Genomic DNA, 16,776 nt, shown 5'->3' on the forward strand with positions numbered 1-16,776 from the left:
ATCGGGTAAGTATATTCAAAAATTTATTTTACTAATGAAAATAACATTTTTCAATATTAATCTTACCCGATAATCATGTAGCTGATTCACACCCAGGGTGGTGGGTGAAAACCAGTGTACATGTTAATCAAGAAGCTAAGTATCCCGTATTTTATTTTATTAGTTATTCAAAAATAACATAAAATAAATAAGTACCTGGTAAGGAAGACGACTTGAACCATTACTCTGCCTTTATTAAGTACGTCTTCCTTACTGAGCGTAGCGGTCCTCTTAGGATGCTGAACGACTCTTAGGTGCTGAAGTATAAAGGGCTGCAACCCATACTAAAGGACCTCATCACAACCTTTAACCTCGGCGCTTCTCAAGAAAGAATTGACCACCCGCCAAATCAACAAGGATGTGGAAGGCTTCTTAGCCGACCGTACAACCCATAAAAAGTATTCAAGAGAAAGGTTAAAAAGGTTATGGGATTATGGGAATGTAGTGGCTGAGCCCCCGCCTACTACTGCATTCGTTGCTACGAATGGTCCCAGGGTGTAGCAGTTCTCGTAAAGAGACTGGACATCTTTGAGATAGAATGATGCGAACACTGACTTGCTTCTCCAATAGGTTGCATCCATAACACTCTGCAGAGAACGGTTCTGTTTGAGGGCCACTGAAGTAGCCACAGCTCTCACTTCATGTGTCCTTATCTTCAGCAAAGCAAGGTCTTCTTCCTTCAGATGAGAATGTGCTTCCCTAATCAGGAGCCTGAATAGGTAAGAAACTGAGTTCTTAGACCTTGGAAGAGAAGGCTTCTTGATAGCACACCATAAGGCTTCTGATTGTCCTCGTAAAGGTTATGACCTTTTTAGAAAGTACCTAAGAGCTCTAACTGGGCAAAGTACTCTCTCCAGTTCGTCCCCCACCAAGTTGGACAGGCTTGGGATCTCGAACGACTTAGGCCAAGGACGTGAAGGAAGCTCGTTTTAGCAAAAAACCGAGCTGCAAGGAACATGTAGCCGTTTCAGATGTGAAAACTATGTTCCTGCTGAAGGCGTGGATCTCACTTACTCTTTTAGCTGTTGTCAAGCACACGAGGAAAAGAGTTTTTAATGTGAGGTCCTTAAAAGAGGCTGATTGGAGAGGTTCAAATCTTGATGACATAAGGAACCTTAGGACCACGTCTAGATTCCAGCCTGGAGTGGACAACCGACGTTCCTTTGAGGTCTCAAAAGACCTAAGGGGGTCCTGTAGATCTTTGTTGGTGGAAAGATCCAAGCCTCTGTGGCGGAAAACCGCTGCCAACATACTTCTGTAACCCTTAATCGTAGGAGCTGAAAGGGATCTTACGTTCCTTAGATGTAACAGGAAGTCAGCAATCTGGGTTACAGTGGTACTGGATGAGGAAACTGCATTGGCCTTGTACCAGCTTCGGAAGACTTCCCCTTTAGACTGATAGACTCTGAGAGTGGATGTCCTCCTTGCTCTGGCAATCGCTCTGGCTGCCTCCTTCGAAAAGCCCCTAGCTCTTGAGAGTCTTTCGAAAGTCTGAAGGCAGTCAGACGAAGAGCGTGGAGGTTTGGATATACCTTCTTTACGTGAGGTAGACGTAGAAGGTCCACTCCCAGAGGAAGAGTCCTGGGAATGTCGACCAGCCATTGCAGTACCTCTATGAACCATTCTCTCGCGGGCCAGAGCGGAGCCAACCAACGTCAGCCGTGTCCCTTTGCGAGAGGCGAACTTCTGAAGTACCCTGTTGACAATCTTGAACGGCGGGAATGCATACAGGTCGAGATGGGACCAATCCAGCAGAAAAGCATCCACGTGAACTGCTGCTGGGTCTGGAATCGGAGAACAATACAACGGGAGCCTCTAGGTTATCGAGGTAGCGAACAGATCTATGGTTGGCTGACCCCACAGGGCCCAAAGTCTGCTGCCAACATTCTTGTGAAGGGTCCACTCTGTGGGGATGACCTGACCCTTCCGGCTAAGGCGATCTGCCATGACATTCATATCACCCTGAATGAACCTCGTTACCAGCGTGAGCTTTCGATCTTTTAACCAGATGAGGAGGTCCCTTGCGATCTAGAACAACTTCCACGAATGAGTCCCTCCCTGCTTGGAGATGTAAGCCAAGGCTGTGGTGTTGTCAGAGTCCACCTCCACCACCTTGTTAAGCTGGAGGGACTTGAAGTTTATCAAGGCCAGATGAACTGCCAACAGCTCCTTGCAATAGATGTGAAGTGTCCTTAGCTCCTGATTCCATGTTCCCGAGCATTCCTGTCCGTCCAAAGTCGCACCCCAGCCCGTGTCTGATGCGTCAGAGAAGAGACGGCGGTCGGGTTTCTGAACAGCCAAAGGTAGACTTCCTTGAGAAGAAAGCTGTTCTTTCACCACGTGAGAGTAGACCTCCTCTCTTCGGAAACAGGAACTGAGATCGTCTCTAGCGTCATGTCCTTTATCCAGTGAGCCGCTAGATGATACTGAAGGGGGGGAGGTGGGGTCTCCCTAACTCGATGAACAGGGCCAGCGATGAAAGTGTCCCTGTTAGACTCATCCACTACCTGACTGAGCATCGGTTCCTTCTCAGCATGCTCTGGATGCAATCTAGGGCTTAGTATATCTTTGGGGCCGACGGAAAAGCCCGAAAAGCTCGACTCTGAAGATCCATACCCAGGTAGACAATGGTCTGGGATGGGACGAGCTGGGACTCCTCAAAATTGACCAGGAGGCCCAGTTCCTTGGTCAGATCCATAGTCCATCTGAGAATCTCCAGACAGCGACGACTTGTGGGAGCTCTAAAAGCTAGTCGTCTGACGGAGCCGGACACAAGATCATGGTACTGCTGCACAGTCTGTGAACTGTCAACCATGGGGAAGCGAGGAAGTACAGTGACAACCCGAAGCTGTCTAGACTGTCTGGGTCGTACAGACAACTCCTTATCGGGTTGCTGAGGTTGCCGCACTGCGTCACAACAAGTCACTTCTGCTGGTTGTTGAACGTCTTCCCAGTGACACACTGACTCAGTAAACAAAAAATCCTCTAACAAGGACTAAGCTTGGACTGCATGTCTTGCAACACAGCTCAAGGTCTATGGGAGCAGGTGTGGTAACAGACGGGGTAGGCGACTGAAGTGGAACCATTACCCTCCCTGGAAGCATGCTATGCTTAAATAAAAGTCCATAGGAGGCTAAGCAGCTAAAGGCTCCTCTCCAAATGACAGAGTCCTCAAGGGAAAATCAGAAGGAGGGAGAATAGCACTTTCTCATCTACAGGAACCATATCCGAGAAAAGCTAAGTTCTCTCAGTGAGGGTTTCACTGGTGCAAAAGCAGCAGACTAGAAGGCAACGTTATGAAACTGCTTGACAGTCTAGTGAGTTGGCAACAACCAAAGATGTGTGACTGAGAAGCATGCGGTAAGGTATGCAGAGCATGCTGTATGCAGAGCATGCTGTATGTAGAGCATGCTGTAAGGTAAGCAGAGCATGTTGCATGGCGTGCGGCTTATGCTGCATGGGATGAGGCTCATGCTGCATGGGATGAGGCTCATGCTGCATGGTATGAGACTCATGCTGCATGGGATGAGGCTCAAGCTGCAAGGGATGAGGCTTATGCCGCATGCATTGAGGTACTTCACCTCAGGAAAGGGAAACTCGCCCTGTTGGCAACACTGCATTACTTCATGCATGCTTGCAAAGGGGTTTAAATATCAACATAATATTTACATTACATTCATAACTCATGATTCATTTTTGTTTTGCAGATATTTTTGCCATATTTTTGCGATTTTGTTAAAAATATATTGCAAGAAATACATATATATTTTTTTTTTTTTTTTTTTTTTTTTTTTTTTTAGTAATACGAATAACCTCCATCATCATAATGTTTGTGTAGGCATACATGTATATGTTTTACAAATGCAAGTTATGAAAGTAATGAGGTGTTATTATTGTCATTTGTTATTTCATTAATGACATAATATTGTCTTCAGAGTGCCACCTAGCCACCAACAATAAATGCCCCCCCAAAATTTATATTGGCCCTGAAGTGGCCCCCCCACTTTCAGAGTCCTAGAATCGCCACTGCGAAAGAGTTGAGGTTGCTGCCTCAAGGATGGTGGAGGTTGCCGCAACGCAAGAGGTTGCTGCATAGCGCTGGTATCTGGCAACTCCCAATACGGCAGCTCACGCGTGGAGGTAGGTTGAGGAACCTCAACATCATACGTCTGGCAGGGTGGACTGCGCAGAGGTGGAGTTGAGGTTGCTGCCTCGAGGATGGTGGAGGTTGTCGCACCGCAAGAGGTTGCTGCCTCGAGGATGGAGGAGGTAGTCGCAACGCAAGAGGCTCCTACCTCAAGGGTAGAGGAGGTTGCTGCAAAGCATAAGGCTCCTGCCTCAAGTGTTGAGGAGGTTGCCGCGTGGCAAGAGGCTCCTGCCTCAAGGAAAGTGGAGGTTGCTGCACAGAGCTGGTATCTGGCAACTCCCAACGCGGCAGCTCACGCATGGAGGTAGTTTGAGGAACCTCAACATCATACGTCTGGCAGGCTGGACTGCGTAGAGGTGGAGGAGCGCTCGCAGGAGGAGGTGTGTTAACCTTCTCTGCCTGAAACTCCTGCATCAACTCCGCAAGCTGAGACTGCATTGTCAGCAGCATAGACCACTAGAGTTTAAGAAAGACAACAACAAACGGAGCTACTGTCCGTTGAAACTGAGGGTCTAAAACAGCTGGTGCGGCAACAGACGGAGTTACTGTCTGTTGCGATACCACCTTGCCTCTCTGGGAGGTGTGCAGTTGTCGTACTGCAGCAAGTCCGAACTGACCCAGTGCTAATGGCACCACCTAGGAGTTGGACTTGCGCGGAAGGGACCGACTTGCACTTAAAAGCTGCAAGATTTGGTCTATGGTTTCTGCGAGAAATCTCTTCCGCAGACGAGGAATAAATGGGCTCTCTCGTCTTTGTGTGGGTGGGGTGATCACGTCGGCTACGTGAGTTGGTTACACCCGAAACCACGGAGGGAAACGTCTGTTCGTCGATCAAGGCCTGCTGAACCCATAAGTCCTTCGACATTACTTCTCCCCTGGGCTTGGGAGCTTGTAAGAGGTCCCAGACTAGGCGAACAACTGGCACGAACAGACGAACCCTCGAACGCAACACTGTAACACTATGCGCTTATCACTTTATCACTTTTGATTTTCTGTTTGCACTTATTTCACTGAACTCGAAACTTTAAGTGGTTTGTACCTGAAACACGCAATTCTATCCTTCATTAAAAGTTAGTAATTGCGAAAACAGTATTACAATGTAACAGAAAAACATAATGAAAGATAAATAATTCAGTGGCTGGAAAAGAGACTAAACACTAGATCAAATAAACTACGTTTAAAATCTCTCACCGCATAAAGCCTGAGAACAAGAATAAAACTCTAGAAACGTTTACCTTCTTCCCCTAAAGAGACTAGGGAGAAGAGCAAAAACGATAACAACGTTACCCGCTTGAACGAAACGTTTATCCTCCTCTCTCTCCCTCCGTCTCTATCTCTCTCTCTCTCTCTTGACTTAGCACCTGAGAGAAGAGCCCAATTATATATATCGTTAAAACATATTATTGTTAAAGGAAAAAAACTGAAAGGTTTCCCAAATAAAAAGTTCCTTTATTAGAATTAAAACCATTTAAGCTAAGAAAGAATGAACAAAACGCTAGAATCGGTTTACTCTTACTGCAACGTGACACCGTGATAGACTCTCTCTCTATCGTAACGATAGAGCGCAAGTTGAACGTTCTGAACGTCAACAACTGCAGAGACAAAACAAAACGTTAGTTCAACTTTGAAAACAGTACAAGACTATCAAAGAAATTCTTTCAAAAACATTAAAATAGCATAATATGTTAACAGGTAAAAACGAAATGACGGGCTCAATGTTAATTAACTTCGGTTCCAAGAAAAGACCGCCTACTATTAGGAAAGGTCGAATATAAACAAATATAAAAATTAATTTTAATAAGTTTATAATAAAAGGAAGTTAATCAAAGAGGCCTATAAAAGGCGGAGAGATATAAAATAAATCTATAACTTTGTTAAGCAAAATTAAGAGAGTCTATACTCTCTTCGACACCAACACTTCCGTCTAAGGGAAGGGTCGGCCATTAAAAGTGAAAGAGAGTTCATACTCTCTTCGTACCAAAATTAAATCAAAAATTAAATCAAATTAATTCCAAAAACTTGCTAAGCTAATGATATAGCTTCCTGAATAGCGAAGGCTAAACTCTAGAGCAAATACATCACCAAATCGTGAGCAATAACTCCAGAATCAACAGCGTATCCATGTAGGTCTAGCCGGAGGCACGACAGAGGAAAAATTGAGGTGGTGTTGACAAGAAGTACTAGAGTACCTGACCACAGATGGCGCTGTTGTGTACACCCCCACCTGAATAGCGATCGCTGGCGTATCCCGACAGTAGATTTCTGTCGGGCAACAGAGTTGACAGCTACATGATTATCGGGTAAGATTAATATTGAAAAACCACTTTTCCAATTGCTAATTTTTTTTTTATATTTTCAATTGCACAAGGTATCATATCAGATTACTACATAATTATTTTTTTCATCTGACACATGCCAAATTGTTACAGAATATTGTTTTTACTAGCAATACATATTAGACTGCTACAAAACTATTCTTATAGGCACAACATATCAGACTGCAACAGAATTGTCTTTCTTATTATCATTACATATTGGCAACACATTTGAGATTGCTACAGAATTTGTCTTATTTACAGAACTTGTCTTATTTATTAAGAGTAATTAGTAGCCAGATATACACATTCTCCAGTCTAAGAGCTTGCATCTACGATGTAACAAGAAGCAAAAAGGCCTTGGACAAGTACTCATGGTGCTGTTAATAACTTTGGTTACAAAATCAGATGCAACTGTGGCAGGAGAAATGGCGTTTGGTGCTTTGTACTTTTCTGACTATAAAGTGAGTTCTAAGATGATATAGAAAAACTGACTCAAAAAATTTGTGTGTTCCTTAAGATATCTGGGTTTCCTTAGGCCTTACTAAATAATAAACAAAGGTCAGTTCCCTACAAAATTCAAAATTTTGTTAATTTCTGAATCTTTTATGGATACATTTTCTGAATAGTTCTATATTTTACTAAAACTTCTACCGATTGATAAAAAAAAAAAAAAAAAAAAAAAAAAAAAAAAAAAGAGAGAGAGATTTTGACAAAGGAAAAATCTATTTCTGGACTCAACCTGTGTCGCTCCGTGAAGTGCTCCTTAAAGCACCATTTCAAAGGTATACATACTGCTAAATATACCAGAGAAAAAAAGTTGCATGGAATGCCAGGAATATACCCAACTCGCTAAAGGGTGTCTGTATTAAAACTGGGGCGAGTGATACCACTACTGTACCAGAAGTCCCTTTCCAATTAGACTTCTCCCTCCTCAAAATCCCCCGTTACTACGAGGTGTCGTTCACTACAGCTACTGCACCCCCAACCACTACCTACCCTTCTCCCATCATTCTTTGTTAGCACCCATGTACGTTCGGACATGTTTTTCGTAGGTTTACTTTTGAAAATCACATCCTTTCTAATTGCTATAAGAATGGTTTAGACTTTCTTGGACTTGCGAATGGTTTTGCTTCGCATAAAACTTGATCAGGTGCCCTTTTAATAAAATACCTAGGGAAAGGTTCTATTCATAGAATACAGGTGTAAGAAAGCTCTTATAATTTTGATACTCACCTTATCTAAATGAAGAGGTTCTTGATACTTTGATAGTCTACCAATGGATGGAAGGCCAAAGTTTTTGAAAGGGTCTTCTGCGTATACTCTGCTTTCAACAGCCCATCCACGAATTGGTACATCACTCTGAGATATCTTTAAAGGATGACCTACAAAATAAAAACATGAAAGTTATTGTAAGAAAAACAACTTTAAAATAAGTAGCTCTTGTAACTAGGACAAAAGTACAATACTTGGATTACTGTATTTGACGTTTATTACTCTAGTCAAAAACAGGGCTGACTAGGTCAACAGATTTTCACTATCAAATTCAAGTATAAACTAAACTAAACAATAATTAAGAAATTACGTAAGGATGAATGCAGATGTAACAAAACTTATTTTTACTTACTAATAAGTTATTCACAATGCTCAAAAATTTTAATTGCATTCTACAAAATGCCAAAGGTGTCATCAAAGCATAGCTCAAATGCCTTTTACTGCAACACAGGTTAAATATTCTTTTAATATTATGAACATATACTTTAACCCCATGGTGATCTTGGCCTTGACAAAATCACTATCAGGCTCATGAGTTGCAAATTTTTTTTACAGTGAGCAACGACATTATGTGTCAGTCTACTTATGTTGACATTTTATACATACATACATATACCAAGGCACTTCCCCCAATTTTGGGGGGTAGCCGACATCAACGTTAGAATAGCGCCAACGTTATCCCTGCGTGTCGTAAGAGGCGACTAAAAGGGACAGGACGAGGGAGCTGGGAACCCCCTCTCCTGTATATAATCCTGAGAGACGTTGACATTTTATAGCATAACTAATCTATGTAGCTACAAGAAAGGATGTTAGAAGGTCAATATCTCAGATTACTTTTTAAAATAAAAAATGTTCAAGTAATTTGTATTTTTCCTGGCCATACTAGTCTGAATCCTTTAAAATAGGAAATACCTTCAGCAGAGCTCAAACAGCCATTAAATTTGTTAACGAAAGCAGTTAACGGCAGGTGGTGCGTGCCTGCAAGGAAACCTGCCTAACCCCCTGTTGGAGAACCTTGATTTTTTACCTTTAGCGAAGGACTAAGAAGGATGATTGAGGTCACTCACTAATTGGTGGGTCAGAAGTCCTTTTAGAAGCAAATTGGTTGGTTCTTTTTCTTCCTAAGAAATGTCAGTCTGCCTGGTCCCATACAGGAGAAGAGATGACTCCAACAATCTACTATCTGTCTGCCATGGGAATGAATAGGCTGATAGGGCCTAGCCTTTACTAAGAAGATTGGTACATGGTAAAGAGGGATTCCTTTCCCAGAAGGGGATAGCAGTCTGGAATGATATACATAGTGTATGGTGATCAATGGGTTGGCATAACTTTCCTGTTACCAAGAGAGGATGGGGGAGATACTTCTCTAGATTCTAAAGAATGGAGCTCAGAATTGTAGCTTACTAGCATCAAGTCAGATCCTGCGTTTAACAGTACGACCGCTTCATCCCCATGAAAGGGGAAGTAAATATGAAGGAGAAGAGAGTCATTCTATCATTCATTCCAGACTTACATCTATACATTACCATACATAAGAAGCTTCCTGTTCCATGTAGGAGCTGAGCCAGCAATAAAACTACTCAAGCAGCCCCCAAAAGAAAGTACAAAGTTGTTGAGGGATTTATGGGTATACTCCTCTAAGTAAAAGGCTGTGAAACTTGTCTGGCATTTCCAAACTCAAGCCTTCAACACCTGGAAGACTGTGAGATTCCTCTTGAAGGCTAAGGGTGGGGCCTATACCCCTGACTTTGTGAGCCCTGGTCCTGGCTGGTACCACAATCTTCTCTGTTATTGAGTGTTAAGCCATATGGATTGTCTCACGAAGCCAGAAGGAAATCACGTCCCTGTCACCTCTTTCTTGGTTCTGTGCTAAGGAAGAGGCACTGACATTCATGCCTGAGATGTAGGGTCTCCTTCAGATAGCACTGCAGAGCCCTCATGAGACAAAAGTATTGCCTCTTGATTGCCACCCTATGCTTCATGTAGAGAAGGGATGGAGAAGGTCTTGAACCTGGGGTTGTGTATCAAAAAGTTCTGGGATTTAGCCACGAACTCTGGCACAAACTTGTTTACTCTCTTTGCCAATGCTGTGGCTAGAAGAAAGATAGTCTTGACAATTGGATATCTTTCTGATAACCTTCTCAAAGGCTCAAATGGTGTACGTGTAAGAAACTCGAGAACTTGGGTCACTTTCCACTCTGCGGTGGGCAAGACTGCTCAAAGTTCCTCACGATCATAGACAACTCCCATAAGGAGAGGTCTATACATTTCAGCCATAAGACTGTACTCAAGGCTGAGCAATTGCATTTGACAGCCATGAGTGCGAGGTGGTCCTCTCAGTAAAGGAAGACGAGGATATCTGCAACCTACACTAGAGATAAACTAGAGAAGTATTCCTTCTATGATACCAATTGCAGAAGCTTGCCTACTTTCCCTAGTAGAATGCTGTAGATGATCATCACAGGTATGCAGATACCTCCAGTGCAGAGCTTCAAAAAAAGAGCCTTTCACTCGAAGTGGGTGCTGAATAGTCTCCAAAGATGAAGTTCCAGAGACTTCACGGATTGGTGTTAGATCTGAAGATGCAGCTGACCGAAAAGTGTGGACCATTGAGATAGTTGTCTCAAGACCTCGAATAAAAGTACCAACAGATCAAGATACCACTCAGCATGTGGGCATCTTGGAGTCACCAGGGTCATTCTGAAGCCTGACATAATCAACACTTGTAATCAGTGAGCAGATTAGGCTAAATGGAGGTAAGGTGCAAGCATTCATGTGGTCTTATGGGTCTTGGAAGGCATCTTCGAACACTACTGAAGGGTCTGGAACGGGGGAACAAAAACACCTGAAGTTTCCTATTTAGCTACATGGTGAAGAGGTCAATCCCTGAAGAACTCCACAGAGTAAGAAGCCTTTCCGCTATGCGAGGATGCTCAGACCCTTCCAACCAAAATATCAGCCCCTAGTGACTGAGTGTGTCCACTAGTATATTCCTCTTCCCCGATATGTATATGGCTAACAGCTCTAAAGGAGTTTAACACTAACCAGATGTGCTTCTAGTTTGTCAGCCTGCAAAGTGGGAGTGAAACTGTGACCTCTTGCTTGTTGAATTAGGCTACAATGGTGGTGTTGTTGCTCATCAACACTAAAGAAACCTGTTCAAACGCTCTTAGAATGCTTGCAGAACTAGAATTTGCTTTTACTGACCACACTCCTATGAAGACCATGTCATTCAAATGTGCTTGCCACCCCTGTTTTGATGCATCTGAGGCCAGCTACATTTCTGTTGTTGAGGAGTCAAGTGGGGCTCCCTTGATAAGATTTTCCTAATTTAGCCATCAGGTATGATTGTCCCCAGCTTCTTGCTCCACTGGAACAGGAAGGTTTGGATGATCCCTGTAGGATGATCAGTGATCCTTCACTCCACTGGAGGGATAAAGGCGCTTGTGTGGAACGAGGTTTTCCAGGAAGGAAAGGTGGCCGAGAAGACTACCAGAACTAAGCTGGGAGCACTGTCTTGGACAGGAATGGTCTTCCTACCTAATTGAGCTTGCTGATGTGATCGTCTGACGGAATGACTCGCTACTGCCATGTCTATCAACATACCCAAGTGCTTCAACCTCTGCTTGGGTATGAGATTTAACTTCTTCCAGTTTATCAAAATCTCAAGATTGTGACAAAATGCGTAAGTCGAGCAGGAAAATAAGGTAAGGCAATACTACTATTTCTTTCCAACTTATCTCCCTTCATTGAAGTCAGTATCACATCAGGAGTGTTTATAATTTGGCTGAGGATTTTTACGATTGCATAACCCTGCAGTCATCGACAATAGTTATTAGCAGCCAGCTTAACGGACTTAATAGCCCAACTGCAAGGCAGAAGTTTCCACAGTTATTGGCATCAGGCATAGTTTTTTGCTAATAAGGAAGACTGCAAGTTAGCAGCTGTCTTATCAGTTCCTTTCTATGATACGCAGGACGTATGGTGGTAGTATTCTCACACCCCCACCACAGGGCATGAAAATAAGGAAATACAGTACTGTATATGATTAACGAGTCTGAGACAAAATAAACGATATACTGTACAGTATATGGTTATACAACATGGTCTCTATGCTCTCATTTAGCTATCCCTTATAAAATCAGCAAAATACTTTATGAAAATATGCACAAGTTACCTTTGGCTACCCTTATCATCTGCTGTACAAGGTCAACTCCAGTAATGCACTCTGTGATGGGATGTTCCACCTGAGTAAAAGAAAAAAATATGGGAATTCAGTACAATACATAAATACTGTATATAAGATTCACAGAATCTGACCACATTTAAATTCAAATGTATATCCCTAAAAAATAATTTTATAGCTTTCATACATTTTACAGGAAAGACTGTTTATTCCTCAACACTGCAATGGAAAATATTAAAAAAATTCCCAATTACCCAAAACAATAAAAAACCATGATGATAAAATTGAAATAATCGAGTATATTGACATAAAGCGATTATATATTTAAAATGACCTTTTCTGCATACAAATATTTTAAATCCTGAAAAAGAATGATAACTATCATCTCTTGTAATTCTCAGTAATGTTTACCATTAGTTTCACTACAGATCTCTGCTATAATTATAAGTGATGTAAGAGTTAATGTATTTGACAATGGTGATATACATGCTATCAATGTTATTTGTTAAACTTTTCTTGCAACCTTGATGCTTCACATTACAGATATATGATTATAAATAATGAATACAGTATGAGTTCAAACAACTTATGTTAAACCAAATTTGCTTTCAGATATGAAACTTTAAGTTTCCCAAGCCATGATACCACAAATATCCAAATAGGACAACCATAAAAAATACTTTCAGAGGGTAAACTCAGCCAATCCTAAAGTAGGTCAATACACAAGAGGTACTCAGCCAGTTAACCACAGAAACTATTAACCATACATACTGGAATATTATGAAAATATGGGAGAAGATCATTGAGAAGAGATTTTGAGATGAAACAACAATTGGTGAGGAACAAATTGGATTCATGCCTGGAAGAGGGACTGTAGATGCAATATTTGCTTTGAGGCAGATGATAGAAAAACATTGGGAGAAACAGAAAGGATTATATATGGTCTTTATTGACCTGGAGAAGGCATACGATCGAGTACAACGTCAGGAGCTGTGGAGATGTATGAGAGAAAAGGGAGTCCCTGAGAAATACATAAGAATCACCTAAGATATGTATGAGAGGGCACAAGCAAATGTTAAGAGCAGTATAGGCCTAACAGAAAGTTTCCCAGTAAATGTGGGACTACATCAGGGGTCTGCATTGAGCCCTTACCTATTTGATCTGGTCATGGATGTAGTTACACAAGGTATTAGAGATCAGTCTCCTTGGTGTATGCTTTTTGCTGATGATGATATACTGTGTAGCACTAGGCGAGAAACAGTATAAGAGAAACTGGAGGAGTGGAGAAGAGAAATGGAAAATAGAGGATAGAAGATCAGCAGGAAAAAGACAGAGTATTTGAGATTGAAAAATGGGGAGAATGGGGAAGTTAGTTTACAAGGAGAGATTGAAAAGAGTTGAAAATTTCAGGTATTTAGGATCAACAGTGCATAGGATGGTGATCTGAGGGCAGAAATAAACCACAGAATACAAGCAGGATGGAAGAATTGGAAAAAAGTGCGTGGAGTACTATACGACAGGAAAATAGGGGTTAAGTTGAAAGGTAAAGTACACATGACACTTGTGAGACCGGCAATGATGTATGGAGCGGAGACGTGGGCAATAAAGAAGACAGAAGAGAAGAAACTAGATGTGGCAGAGATGAGAATGTTGAGATGTATGTGTGGGGTGACAAGAAGAGATAAGATAAGGAATGAGGTAATTAGGGGTACCACAGGAGTTAGAAAACTATCAGATAAGATCCAAGGAAGTAGACTTAGGTGGTATGGTCATGTCATGAGTAGATATGAACAGTATATTTGGAAAAGTGATGGAAATGGAGGTAAAGGGAAGGAGAAGGAGAGGGAGACCAAAGTGAAGGTGGATGGACTGTATCAAGAATTACCTTCGATCAAAGGGATTAACCAGTGATGAAGTGTGGGGCAGAGGTAGATGGAGAGTGCTGGCAAGAAATATCGACCCCACATAGAAGTGGGAAAAAATGCAGACAAAGAAGAAGAAGAAGACTGGAATACACACTACAATTTTCAGTCATTTACAGTAATAAAGTTTAATAGTAAGTGCCAATGAAACTAAGATATGAAAGATTCTCACCTGTAGTCTGGTGTTCATTTCCAAAAAATAAAAGTTTTTGTTGGAATCAACAAGGAATTCAACTGTTCCTGCTGATGAGTATCCAATTTGTTTCGCAAGCGCTACAGCTTGTTCCCCCATAGCCTTACGAGTGGCAGGATCCAAAAACACACTGAAAAAGAGGGCTATAATATCAGGCCAATTTCACTAACATGAATTGTCTCACATTTCTATTGTTTGGCAGTATCACTGCAGAATAACCATACCACAGTTTTGCCGCAAAATCATTAATACTAAGTAGTGCGCATTAGCCCCATCAAAACAATGTTATTTTGGGGTTACTTCAAACTCTATCTACTTTTTTGTTTCTCAACCAATTTCTTATATTTAAGAAGCATTGGAAAAACAAATTTTTGCAAAAAAAATTTGGGAAGAAGAAATTTTTATAACATTTCAATTTTATTAGTATATAGAAGATTCTTTCAATTACAACTATTTTTCGAATGGAAGTTCTAGTTTTTTGGAAAGTGATTTTCCAGATTTTAGGCAATAAAATTCCCTATCTTTTCGTTTGAATGACAAAAATTGGTCAATAATACAAAAGTAAAAGCAATTTTTCTCTAAAAAATCTCAGTTTCAGAAATTATGCTTTTAAAGTTTCTTTGATTCATTTTAGATTGATTAAATAGACTATTTTCAACTACAACATGGGGTTTAGTGGTAATTTTCTTCACTTTTTAGGATCGTAAGGACATACAGTAATTATATTTCAGGGTTATTTACGAACCAGTTGTGAGCCCAGATCTTCTTGCAACTGTTTAGTTTGCTTGCTAGCCCAAAGTCCAAGTCATTCTTGTATGAAATGGAGCAAAACATGTCCTATTAATGTAATCTCTTTCTGTTTCATGTTCTTTGCCCTAGCCATTCTTCGAACCAATCTCACACTTTACCAATGATAATCATACACCTTAAATCTTTAGTGTGGCATGTTCTCAAATACCTTCTGGAAAGCTAGACATAGCATATTTACTGCTCTGCTTTCATCAAAGGAACCAAAATGTATTAAAAAAAATTATCAAGTGTTGGTTAGGCTTGATCATTCATTAAGAAATCCATGTTAGCTATAAAAAATCACATGCAATTCAAATAGCTTGAATTATGTTATCCGCTACAATATATTCTAGCATCTTCCCATGAAATGAAGTCATGCTGACAGGCCTCAAAATGCCCCATAAGATTGAGGAGGAAAGGTGGCCCTCAATCCACTAAACATCTACTCTTATAAATGATGCAATGTATTACAAGAATTAAGAGCATTTCCCAATAAATATTAAAGAGAAACTTTTGCTTTATCATGTCATTTTACAAAGACCTTGTCAAGCCTTAGCAGCATGACAGCATCAATGCCTCTATAATATGGATGGCCTTAAATTAATGCTCTCCAGAAGTCCTTTCCCTTACAAGATTATCACCTCAGGGGTGCCTTACGTTGCACAAATTAGATGGTGCAAAAGCTTCTATAAAGCTTCTGAGAGGCCCAAGCTGCATTGCTTTTGGGCTTGCTTTTATCTGTCCTTTTGGTCTCTTCTGACCTATAGTCCATTTCTTTTAGCGATGCATATTTGCACTGACTCGCGGCGGTGCCCTTTTAGCTCGGAAAAGTTTCCTGATCGCTGATTGGTTAGAATTATCTTGTCCAACCAATCAGCGATCCGGAAACTTTTCCGAGCTAAAAGGGCACCACTGCGAGTCGGCGCAAATATGCATCGCTAAAAGAAATGGACTATAGGTTTCCAACTTCTGTAACTGTAGCTTGTTCTAAATTTGAACATATTTGAAAACTAATCCTTTGGAGGAGTCCCGTTGGAGTCTAGAGTGAGGACCCGGTGGTCAAATTAAACTAATTTGATGATAAAACTAATACTGTAATGATACAAGTAATGATAATGAAAAAAAAAATAATAGAAATAATAAATATAACAACATACTAATAAAAATAACAATCCTAAAATTCTTCATCTCTAGGCATGTGCCCCAATGTCTGAAGTGAAAGTCCTCATCTGTCCTTTGTCAAAAGTATTCTTTTCACAATGATTCTAGGATAATCTGCCTTTTGAATAATGTAAAATACACTGGTAACTTACTGGCCTGTAGTTTAGTACAGAAAGCAGCAATAGTATATAAAATACTGCATGAAAATATCATCTTAACCCTTTTACTCCTAGGCTCTTTGGAAATTTCCAACCCTTAACCGACAAGGGGTTATTTTTTTCCCAGCACATTTTGCAGTATATTTTTTTCAAATTGCTCTAACAGCCTTAATTTTTGTCAAAGAGAGGTCAGGTTGGTCTCATTCTCTTGGAAAATGCCTGAATATTTTCAAAAAATTATCAAAAATATGAAAAAAAAAAAAATTAGCATTTTTTTGCAAGGACGTACGGGTACGTCCATGGGGGTAAAGGGATGGGTTTTGTGAAACGTACCAGTACGTCCTTTGGGGGTAAAAGGATTAATAAGGGAGCACATATGAAAAAATATTTTCTATCTATCAGGGTCTTATCCATCACCAAGTAAAACTGTATCATTTAAACTTTAGAGATGCTGAATGCCTTACTTTGTTTTCTATATCCTATTATAATTTGCTTATGTATTTACTAAATATTGTATGTGTTAGAGAGCTTTTATGCAGACTTTGTTTTTTATTTAAACCTTTAACAATTCTAATCAACTGCAGTTCCCCC

At 40.8% G+C, this 16,776-nt stretch overlaps 1 protein-coding gene across 1 annotated transcript in view; it reads right to left on the reverse strand.

Annotated features, from left to right (window-relative positions):
* The window catches only part of LOC137652376 (propionyl-CoA carboxylase alpha chain, mitochondrial-like), an 83,307-nt gene that overhangs the window by 33,812 nt on the left and 32,719 nt on the right, over positions 1-16,776 (reverse strand). The window contains exons 7-9 of the mRNA XM_068385746.1: positions 14,057-14,207; positions 11,954-12,023; positions 7,738-7,886 (exon numbers count right to left, since the gene is read on the reverse strand). Of these exons, the coding sequence (XP_068241847.1) occupies positions 7,738-7,886; positions 11,954-12,023; positions 14,057-14,207 (370 nt within the window). The remainder of the gene's footprint in view (positions 1-7,737; positions 7,887-11,953; positions 12,024-14,056; positions 14,208-16,776) is intronic.

The sequence above is a fragment of the Palaemon carinicauda genome, chromosome 13 (genome assembly GCF_036898095.1).
Source record: "Palaemon carinicauda isolate YSFRI2023 chromosome 13, ASM3689809v2, whole genome shotgun sequence".
Lineage (NCBI taxonomy): Eukaryota > Metazoa > Arthropoda > Malacostraca > Decapoda > Palaemonidae > Palaemon > Palaemon carinicauda.